At 40.3% G+C, this 11,985-nt stretch overlaps 1 protein-coding gene across 1 annotated transcript; it reads right to left on the bottom strand.

The window, feature by feature from the left end:
* Positions 1-63: 63 nt before the first annotated feature.
* On the bottom strand, positions 64-11,563 carry LOC135253452 (mucin-2-like). The gene is made up of 5 exons (XM_064332753.1): positions 11,483-11,563; positions 9,947-10,078; positions 2,016-8,522; positions 1,675-1,763; positions 64-1,430 (listed from the first exon to the last, which is right to left on the bottom strand). The coding sequence occupies exons 1-5, from the start codon at positions 11,550-11,552 to the stop codon at positions 1,347-1,349; spliced, it is 6,882 nt and encodes a 2,293-aa protein (XP_064188823.1). The 5' UTR covers positions 11,553-11,563; the 3' UTR covers positions 64-1,346.
* Between the last annotated feature and the right edge of the window lie 422 nt (positions 11,564-11,985).

Genomic DNA, 11,985 nt, shown 5'->3' with positions numbered 1-11,985 from the left:
AGCGTGTTATATGACAACAAAATACAGAAAAAGGTGACCAACATTCTTTTAAAATATATTTTATTGAAAAACAAAAAACCATACAGATACACACTGTTACATTCAAAATATTTCCTTTATTTTTTCTCTGGAAAACAAAATTTCCCACAAGAAAAACTGTTTGATAAAATTGTAGCATTACCATGATGTTCAAAGTTGATTTAAAAACAATAAATACTTTGAATAAATAATAATATAACGTGAAGGACCTTTATGAAAAGATTTGTGAAAACCTTTCTGAAGCTGCCTTTTTGGAACATACCAACAATTTAAAAGCCATGCAATACCTTACCAATACTAGTATCCACAATCTTGGCTGTTTAAGGTTACTACTCATAATGACTGGCAACCAAGTACCAAGGATCCAACCTTCACAACGTAATACATTTTTGGACCATGAAATAAATTAGTTAATTTCATTTATCTTTCTTGAAGGTTGTAGAAGCTCATTATTTCTGTCTTCATGAACACAATACAAATCTTTCACTTCACAAATTCTTCTGGTGTGCTTTTACCATTCATTGACATGACTTTTGTCATGACGTAATGGGATTCTTAAGTTTTCTGTGTTATTTGCGACCAATTTTCTGAATAACAATTTTTAATTACAAGTGTTCTCCACCCTGGGATTTCTCTACAGGTTAATGTTTTTGTCATGTTTTTTAAGTCATTAAAATGGCTGGTTTATTCCTGCTGGTTTATGCAACATGACTATGGAGATACTTTATAGATACTTTATTTATAGATTTGTCTCCCTACCCTGTCACACTTTGATCTCTTGTATCATGCAGCATGGAGATATGTCTCTAATTTGGGTTACAGGACCCGTCATTGTATCTTGCACAGTCTTGTTGGTTGGTCATCCTTTGCCGTTTTTTTTTGCCTTTTTATTGTTGCAAGGCAGCTGCAATTTAAGATCTAATAAATGGTTTTACTTTAAAGTTCCAAGTGTCCAAACTACGACTGAAATGATGAGCTTGTGCTACCATGGTTCCTGGCCCTGGAATGAGGCTAAACTGAAATTTGAGTTCCTCATTTCACTACCAGATTGCGAATGGAAAATAATGGACATACTTTCTGTTCCATGCACCTGTTTCAAGTTGTAAATTTCCCGATTCTTGACTGCATGATGTGAAGCCTACATTTGTTCTTGTTGTTGTACAATTCTGGTTTACCTTGCCTTGGCTAGGTCTCACTTGTAAAAGAGTTTCAATCTCATTGTGACTTCCTATTCAAATAAAGGTAAAAAAGTATGAAACTCTTGGTGCAGCATTAGAGATTAACACAAAACTTGTAAATATGGCTTCTCATTTCTTGGTGATTCTGATAATTCTTACGGAGCTGACATCACTGTATTTTTTTCTTAAATAATCCTGAAGAACATGGGCGAGCTGTGGAGATAAAATGGACATATGGAATGCATGAGTAAACCAGGGAATAAATGGGTGAATTAACAACAGAAATCATAAATCCAGTTTTTTTATGATCTTTCACAGCACTTTGGCAAACAAGTTTAATAGTTGTCAAACCCTTTGGCCTAGCAGCTATCGCCTTGTTAGACACAGCTGTACTGAAGCTATGTGACTATGACAGTAGTTTTAGTGGCCCCACATAATGCTATAAAATCAGTCTTACATTGTGGAAAGCTTCCACCACAGCTACATTCTTTACATGAGCAGGAGCCATAATGGACACCTTCATCTGACCAATCACTGTCTGAAGATCTGCAAAAAAGGAAGAATTTATAAGGTTATTGTATTCCTTGGCTCATTTGGACCTTATTCACATAGTTACATACAAAACCTGTTTTTTTTACATGGTCATTCTATTAGCCATCTGTCCAGTTGGTGCATCTGGGGTAAAGTACCTTGCTGACTGATAAAACATACCCCATAATTCACTGCTGTGTTGTGCATAATAATTTTAGCTTTATGACATTATAGATTTCACCAGTATAAATTTGAACAGCAACAGACCCTTGGGTGTAGAAGATGTGGGTCCCCTGTCTGCCGTGGTTTCGCTGGACACAGTAAGCTTGGAGATGTCCCCATAGGATTGTGTTGTGGCCGAAGAGAGATGGTCTGTCGTATCTTTGGGGCTAAATTCAGTACTGGTGACTGTGGAATGTTCTGCTGGTGGAGTTGTAATTTTATTGGTAGTTACTTTGACTGGAAAATTACTGGTGGATTTGACTGCAGGTGATGACAGAGTCGAAGTAGATGTGATTGTAGGTGTCAATAAAGTAATAGTGGTTGTGAGTGCAGTTGTTACTGGAGTACTAATTGATGTGACTGCAGGTGTTGACAGACTAGTGGTGGATGTGACAGTAGGTATAGATGGAGCACTACTAGATGTGACTGCAGATGTTGAAAGGTTACTAGTGGATGTGACTGCAGATGTTGATAAAGTACTATTGGATGCGACTTCAGGTGTCAATTGAGTCTGAGTGGATGTGGCTGCAGGTGTAGGTGTTGATGTAGCACTAGTTGATTTAACTGCAGGTGTTATTAGACTACTAGTGGATATGACTTCTGATGTTGATAAAGTATGAGTGGCTGTGACAGCAGGTGTAGATGGAGTTCTAGTGGATGTAACTGAAGGTGTTGTTGGTGTATTAGTGGATGTGATTGCAGATGTCAAATAAAAATTGGTAGATGTAACTGCAGGTGGCGACAGACTACTAGTGGATGTGGCTACAGGTGTTAGTAGTGTACTAGTGGCTGTGACTGCAGGTGATGATAGAGTACTGGTGGATGTGATTGCTGATGTCGATAAAGTACTACTGGATGTGACTGCATGTGCGGATGGAGCACTAATTGATGGAACTGAAGGTGTTGTTGGTGTATTAGTGGATGTAACTGCAAGTGTCGAAAGACTGCTAGTGGATGTGGCTACAGGTGTTGATAAATTACTAGTGGATGTAACTGCAGCTGTTGATAAAGTACTAGTGGATGTAACTGCAGGTGTTGTTGGAGTATTAGTGGATGTGATTGCAAGTGTTGATAGAGTACTTGTGGATGTAGCTGTAAGTGTTGTTGGAAGACTAGATGATGTGACTGCAAATGTTGATAAAGTACTTGTGGATGTGGCTGCAGCTGTCCATAGATTACTTGTGGATGTGACCATAGGTGTTGATAGAGCACTTGTAGGTGAGACTGAAGCTGTTGATGTGATTACATGTGTTGGAGGAGTACTTGTGGATGTGACTGCAGTTGTTGACAGAATATTAGTGGATGTGACTTCAGGTCTTGATAGAGTATGACTGTATGTGTCTATAGGTGTCGATTGAGTACTAGTGTATTTGGCTGCAGTTGTTGATAGAGTTCGAGTGGATGTAACTGCAGTTGTTGATAAAGTGCTACTGTATGTGACTGTAGGTGTTGCTAAAGGATAATTGAATGTGACATCAGGTGTGTAAGTTGATGTATCTTCTGGTGTGGATAAAGTAGTAGTGGATGTGGCTGAATCTGTTGATGGAGTACCTGTGGATGTGAGTGCAGATGTTGATAGTGTACCAGTGGATGTGACAACAGGTACTGATAACATACTCGTTGATGTGACTGCAGGTGATGATGGAGTAGTGGTGGATGTGACTGCAGGTGTCAATAAAGTACTTGTAGATGTGACTGCAGGTATTGGCGATGTAATAGTGGGTGTGACCTCAGGTGTTGGTAGAGTACTAGCAGATGTGATTGCAGGTGTTGATAGAATATGAGTGGATGAAACTGCAGTTGTTGATAATGTACTTGTGTATGTGACTGTAGGTGTTGCTAAAGAACCAGTGGATGTGACATCAGGTGTTGATAATGTGTCAGCTGATGTATCTGCCAGTGTGGATAAAGTATTAGTGAATGTGACTGCAGGTGTTACTGAGGTAATAGTGGATATACCTGCAGGTGTCAATAAAGTACTTCTGGATGTGACTGCAGGTGTCAACAGAATAGTAGTAGATCTGACTGCAGGTGTTGGTGGTATACTGGTGGGTGTGACTGCAAGTGTTGATAGAGTATGAGTGAATGGAACTGCAGTTGTTGTCAAAGTACTAGTGTATGTGACTGTAGGTGTTGCTAAAGAATGAGTGGATGTGACATCAGGTGTTAATAGTGTGTCAGCTGATGTATCTGCCAGTGTGGATAAAGTATTAGTGGATGTGACTGCAGGTGTTATTGAGGTAATAGTGGATATACCTGCTGGTGCCAACAGAGTACTAGTAGATGTGACTGCATGTGTTGGGGGTGTACTAGTGGGTGTGACTGCAGGTGATGAAAGAGCACTAGTGGATGTGATTGCTGATGTTGCTAATGTAGTACTGGATGTGACTGCATGTGGTGAAGCAATACTAGTGGATGTGACTGCATGTGTTGATAAAGTATTAGTGGATGTCATTACAGGTGTTGATAAAGTACTAGTGGATGTAACTGTAGGTGTTGTTGGAGTATTAGTGGATGTGATTGCAGATGTCAATACAGTATTTGTTGATGTGACTGCAGGTTCTGACAGAATACTAGTGGATGTGGCTAGAGGTGTTGATAAAGTACTAGTGTATGTGACTGCAGGTGTTGCAAAAGGATCAGTGGATGTGACATCAGATATTGATAGTGTGTCAGCTGATGTTACTGCAGGTGTTGATGGAGTATTAGTTCGTGTGACTGCAGGTGTTGATGAAGTATTAGTTGGTGTAACTGCAGGTGTTGATGAAGTATTAGTTGGTGTGACTGAAGGTATTGTTGGGGTATTCCTGTTTATACCTGCAGGTGTCACTAAAGTACTTGCGGATGTGACTATGGGTGTCAACACAGTACTAGTGGATGTGACTGCAGATGTTGGTAGTGTGTCAGCTGATGCATCTGCCAGTGTGGATAAAGTATTAGTGGATGTCACTGCAGGTGTTATTGAGGTAATAGTGGATATACCTGCTGGTGCCAACAGAGTACTAGTAGATGTGACTGCATGTGTTGGGGGTGTACTAGTGGATGTGATTGCTGATGTTGCTAATGTACTACTGGATGTGGCTGCATGTGTTGATGCAATAATAGTGGATGTCATTACAGGTGTTGATAAAGTACTCGTGGATGTAACTGTAGGTGTTGTTGGAGTATTAGTGGATGTGATTGCAGATGTCAATACAGTATTTGCAGATGTGACTGCAGGTTCTGACAGAATACTGGTGGGTGTGGCCAGAGGTGTTGATAAAGTACTAGTGTAAGTAACTGCAGGTGTTGCAAAAGGATCAGTGGATGTGACATCAGATATTGATAGTATGTCAGTTGATGTTACTGCAGGTGTTGATGAAGTATTAGTTGGTGTGACTGCAGGTATTGTTGGGGTATTCGTGTTTATACCTGCAGGTGTCACTAAAGTACTTGTGGATGTGACTATGGGTGTCAACACAGTACTAGTGGATGTGACTGCAGGTGTTGGTAGTGTGTCAGCTGATGCATCTGCCAATGTGGATAAAGTATTAGTGGATGTCACTGCAGGTGTTACTGAGGTAATAGTGGATATGCCTGCTGGTGCCAACAGAGTACTAGTAGACGTGACTGCACGTGTTGGGGGTGTACTAGTGGGTGTGACTGCAGGTGATGATAGAGTACTAGTGGATGTGATTGCTGATGTTGCTAATGTACTACTGGATGTGACTGCATGTGGTGATGCAATAATAGTGGATGTGACTGAAGGTGTTGATAAAGTACTAGTGGATGTAACTACATGTGTTTTTGGAGTATTAGTGGATGTGATTGCAGATGTCAATGCAGTATTTGTGGATGTGACTGCAGGTTCTGACAGAATACTGGTGGATGTGGCTAGAGTTGTTGATAAAGTACTAGTGTATGTGACTGCAGGTGTTGCAAAAGGATCAGTGGATGTGACATCAGATATTGGTAGTGTGTCAGTTGATGTTACTGCAGGTGTTGAAGGAGTATTAGTTGGTGTGACTGCAGGTATTGTTGCGGTATTTGTGTTTATACCCGCAGGTGTCAACACAGTACTAGTGGATGTGACTGCAGGTGTTGGTAGTGTTCCGGTGGGTGTGACTGCTGGTGATGATAGAGTACTAGTGGATGTGTTTGCTGATGTTGATAATGTATGACTAGATGTGACTACACGTGATGATGCGGTAATAGTGGATGTAACTGCCAGTGTTGTTGGGGTATTACTGGATTTGCTTGCAGATGTGAATAAAGTATTTGTGGATTTGACTGCAGGTGTTGATAGAGTACTAATGGATGTGACTGCAGGTGTTGATAGTTTACTCACGGATGTGACTGCAGGCATTGATAGAGTACTAGTGGACATGCTGGCAGGTATTGATGGAGTGTGAGTGGATATGACTACAGATATTGATGGAATACTTGTAGATTTGTCAGTTGGTGTTGTTAGAGTATGAGTGGATGGAACTGCAGCTGTTGATAAAGTACTAGTGTAAGTGACTGCAGGTGTTACTAAAGGATGAGTGGATGTGATATCAGGAGTTGATAGTGTGTCAGTTGATGTGACTGCAGTTGTTGACAGAGTACTCATGGATGTGGCTGCAGGTTTGGATAAAGAATGAGTGGATGCAACTATAGGTGTTGATTGAGTGCTTGTGTATGTGGCCGCAGGTGTTGATAACGTACCAGTGGATGAGACTAAAGTTGTTGACAGATTACTAGTGGATGTGACTACAGGTGCAGATGGAATACTAGTGGACTTGTCTGTAGGTGTTGATAGATATCTTGTGGACATGACTGCAGGTGTTGATATGGTATTAGAGGATGTGACTGCAGGTGTTGTTGGGGTATTAGTGAATAAAACTTCAGGTGTTGATAAAGTACTTGTGGTTGTAACTGCAGGTGACACTAGAGTACTAATGGATGTGACTGCTAGTGTTGATGAAGTGCTAGTGTAAGTGACGGCAGGTGTTGATTGTGTACTAGTGGATGTGATTACAGGTGTTGATGGAATCCTTGTGAATTTGTCTATGGGTATTGATAGAGTACTTGTGGATATGACTGCAAATGTTGTTGGTATTTTAGTGGATATAACTGCAGGTGTTGATAAAGTACTAGTGGATGTGACTTCTGGTGTTAATACAGTGCGGGTGAATGGGACTGCAGTTGTTGATAAAGTACCAGTGTAAGTAATTGCAGGTGTTGCTAAAGGACGAGTTGATGTGACTGCAGGTGATGATAAAGCATTAGTGGATGCGACTATAGGTGTTGATTGAGTACTAGTGGATGTGATTACAGGTGTTGATGGAATCCTTGTGAATTTGTCTATGGGTATTGATAGAGTAATTGTGGATGTGACTGCAGATGTTGTTGGTATTTTAGTGGATATAACTGCAGGTGTTGATAAAGTACTAGTGGATGTGACTTCTGGTGTTAATACAGTGCGGGTGAATGGGACTGCAGTTGTTGATAAAGTACCAGTGTAAGTAACTGCAGGTGTTACTAAAGGACGAGTTGATGTGACTGCAGGTGATGATAAAGTATTAGTGGAAGTGACTATAGGTGTTGATGGAATACTTGTGGATATGACTGCTGGTGTCGATAAAGTATTAGAGGATTTGACTGCAGGTGTGGTTAGAGTATTGGTGGATAAAAATGCAGGTGTCAATAAAGTACCTGTGGACGCAGCTGCAGCTGTTGATGAAGTACGAGTGGATGTAACTACAATTTTTGATAAATTACTTGTGTAAGTGACTGCTGGTGTTGCTAATTTATGAGTGGATGAGACATCAGGTGTTGACAGTGAGCCAGTTGATGTGACTGCAGGTGTTGATAAAGTATTAGTGGATGTGGTTGCATCTGTTGATGGATTACTTGTGTGTGATGTGAGTGCAGATGTTGGTAGTGTACCAGTAAATGTGACAATAGGTACTGATAAAATACTTGTTGATGGGACTGCAGGTGTTGATGGAGTAGTAGTGGATGTGACTGCTGGTGCTGATAAAGTACTATTGGATGTGACCGCAGGTGTTGTTGGAGTACTATTGGATGTGCCAGCAGATGTTGATTGAGTGCTAGTGGATCTGACTGCAGACGCTGATAAAGTGCTTCTGGATCTGGATATAATACTGGTAAATGTGGCTGTAGTGTTTAATAAAGTATGACTAGATGTGACTTCAGGCCCTGACAGACTATTTGTGGTTGTGACAGCAGGTGTAGATGGATTTCTAGTAGATGTAACTGTAGTTGATATAGTCCTAGTGGATGTGGTTGCGCTTGTCGATAAAGTATGAGTGGATGTGCCTGGAGTCATGTTGGACTTGTCTTTAGGTATAGAAAGAGTTGTGATATCTCTGACAACTTGTGTTTGTGAAGTACTTGTATATGTAACTGCTGGGACTGATGCAGAACTTGTTTTTTTGGCAACTACCACTGGGGTTGCTGAGGTATTGGAATTCCCAGTAGTCATGGCTGGTGTGGATGAAATAGTGGAGTCTGTTGTAGTTTCCAGGTTTGCTCTGATTGCTGTTGTTGCAACAGTTAGAAATGTCCCTGTGTAGGAAATTGAAACAATGATACATACATATATAAATACATGGTGATATATATGCAGCAAGCTCCATAGTGTTTGGGACAAATACATATTTTTTTATTTGGCGCTGTACTCCATAATTTAAGAACAAACAATTCACTTGTGGTTAAAGTTTAGAATTTCAGCATTTACTTGAGGGTATTTTTTAAATACATTTTGGTTTCACCATGTATAAATTACAGCACTTTTTATACATAGCCCCTCCCCATTTGAGGGCGCCATAATGTTTGTGACAAATGGCTTCACAAATGTTTCTGAGGCAGATGTGTTCAATTGCTTCCTTAGTGCAGGTATAAGAGGGCTTTCAGTATTTAGTCTTGATTCTAGCTTCTTGTGGAGTCTGTTATAGACTTTTGTCAACAAGAGCACCAGAGTTGTGCCAATGAAAGTCAAGGAAGACATGAGGCTGAGAAGTGTGAAAAAACTGTCAGAGACATAGGCCAAACCTTAGGCTTCCCAAAATCAGAACAATGTTAAGAATAAAGAGAGCACTGTAAGAGACCAAGGAAGGCCTCTGCAGTTGATGACCAAAACATTCTCATCATATTGAAAAAAAACCTCCGAAACGCCTGTCTGACAGATCAGAAACTCTCTTTTGGGTGCTGGTGTGGATGTGTCAGTGACTACTGTTTGCAGAAGACCTGACGAACAGAACTACAGAAGCTACATTGCAAGATGTGAACCACTACAGAAGACCTGACGAACAGAACTACAGAAGCTACATTGCAAGATGTGAACCACTAGTTAGCCGCAACAACAGGATGGGCAAGTTAGAGTTTAAGAAGTGCCTAAAAGGGTCTGCAGAGTTCTGGAAAAAACGTGTTGTGAATAGTTGAGGCCAGAATTCATTTGTATCAGTGTGATATTAAGAGCAAAGTGTGCAGGCCAACGGGAACTGCATGTACGTATGTATAAAAAAGTGCTTTCGTAATGTCTACACCTTGAAACTAAAATGTACACAAATACCCTTTAATAAATGCTGGGAATGTGCAATTTAACCACATGTGAATTGTTTGAATTGATTGATATATACAGTATATACACACAAATGTATTAGGACTGTTTTTTGTTTTGTCTCTGCACGCCAGCACATTGGATTTGAAATAAAACAATGAATATGAGGTTAAAGTGCCGATTACCAGCTTTAACATGAGATTGTTTACATCCATAACTGGTTATCTGTGTAGGAATATTTAATGAAAAATGAAAAACATCATCATGTTAAATGATTTTGGCTTTTAAGAAGACCCCAACCCCCCCACCCCCCTCCTTGCCTTTGCCCAGTCCAAGAAAAATGCACCCCACTCCCCTAGTTATTTGCATTTATGAATACTAACATAAATATTATATAATATAATATAATATTATAGATATGTTTCCTTACCTGCACAGACACTATTATAATCAGGACAGCAGTCAATAAAATTTTTACACGCCTCATCGCAGTAGCATGATGTTCTAATACAGGAATTATCTTGTCCTCGGCAACAAAGTTTTGAGGGGATGGCACAACTTCCTAAAATAAACAGAGTGGCAAGTTTTTACTACAGAGCTTGCATAATTACCAGTTTTATTTGATCTGCTGGAGTGTGTATGTGCTTTTGATTAGTTTTGTCGGCTTTGGATGGGCATGTACAGTATTAACTTGCTATGATGTGTGAAGTGTATCTGGATGATACACCTCCCTCTAGTTGCTCAGTGCTGGCCACATGTCTCCCTGTCGGTGAAAATTATTCTATAACTAGGGATCTCCAAACAAATTCCATGGCTGTACTACACAATTTTGGCATTATGTACTGGTGTGTTAAAATGTCACTGCACTGTATCAGATTTCGAGTTTTGAATTGAATAATCAAAAGTTTTGTTTAGGTGGCCATAGCCATAGGGTGGCCATTTTAGAGGGAGTGGGGTGAATGGAATTTTGTAATCCCTAAATATCTGCAAAGGAAATTTTATCTCATTCAGTGTCACACATACAGAGACGTAATCCTGTTGTTCTCTGCCAATATTTCTGAGTGTATTCTGCTACTCACAACATATAGCTTAGGCATTTTAGAAGGCTCGCACAATGCTCTCTATCAGCCATTACCGCATAATGTTTCATTACATTACATTACATTACAGGCATTTGGCAGACGCTCTTATCCAGAGCGACGTACAACAAAGTGTATAACCATAACCAGGAACAAGTATGACGAAACCCCTAGAGAGAAGTACCGGTCCAAGTACAGGGAACAACCGCATAGTTCAACTTGGACCCTGGTGGTTAAACTGATTAACACTAACAACGAGAACGGCAACAACGCAATCTATGGAAAAATAAAAATAAATAAAAATACAAGTAGTCGTTAAGACTGGCGCATCAACTAAGTCACCTATTAAACAGCTGCCTAGTTACACCCCTAAGTTTAGTCATTTACAGGGGGGGAAGGGAGGGATGGGGAGAGGTGCAGCCTGTAGTTTCGTGCAGTTTCGTACTCACAAAATATCCAAAACCCTAACCTTTGTTCCCTTGACATCCCCCTAATTGAACCCACTTCACTTTCTTGGTTATTAACACACGCACACACAAATGCGCGTACACACACACGCACACATGGCAGCAAGTTCCAGGGTATACATCCCAATCATTGTCATTCTTCAAAGGTTATTTGCAACCCAAATTCAGCCTCAGTTAAAAACCTTTTTGGTTTTAACCTCTTAAAAGCAGGTTTTTCTAACATTAAATATATCAATGTATTTTTATGCTACCCTAGAGCTGACAAGACTGAAATTCACATAAACAAGGCATCCCAAATCAAAATGACGGTCTCCTGTATCACACACAGTTCAACCTGAAAACAAGTCGAACACGTCATAAACACGTTCAAAATTTTGAACAAATACTCATGTTTTGAGAGGGTTTCATAATTTTCTTTACCTGTGACATACTGCCCTTCTGTACTGCACACAAGGAAAAGAAGCCCAAAGACGGCAGTAGAGGAGTCCATCCTGCACTCTGTTACTCAGCCCCAGTGTGGAGCAGACTCCTACCCCCTGGGCTGCCCCGCCCTCGCTGACAAGAGCCATTGTTTATTCAGTCCACCTGACGCATTCATTCACTTCACCGACTGACATTTTTGTCTCAGTGGTTGAGTTCTTCTTAAATTGTTGTGAAACTAGATATATTTTTTCCATTTGCCTGGCATTCCTGAGAATTCCCGAGAATCCTGATTAAAGCCTTGATTGCTTTTATTTGACCTCTTCATGCAAGTATTTTCCACAAGCTTCTGATTTTCTCACCACGTGTGAACAATGACTCAGCTTTTTTTTATCATAGTTTTCTTATAGTGAATTTATTTCAGTGATGGCAATGCAAGCCAAACAAGTAAGCAGCGAAGCAACACAGCTTCCTGTATTTTATCCATTGCTCTGAAACGGAAT

This window comes from Anguilla rostrata, chromosome 4 (genome assembly GCF_018555375.3).
Source record: "Anguilla rostrata isolate EN2019 chromosome 4, ASM1855537v3, whole genome shotgun sequence".
NCBI lineage: Eukaryota > Metazoa > Chordata > Actinopteri > Anguilliformes > Anguillidae > Anguilla > Anguilla rostrata.
The sequence above is the reverse complement of the archived record's forward strand: the minus strand, read 5'-3'. Positions and strand labels throughout refer to the sequence as shown.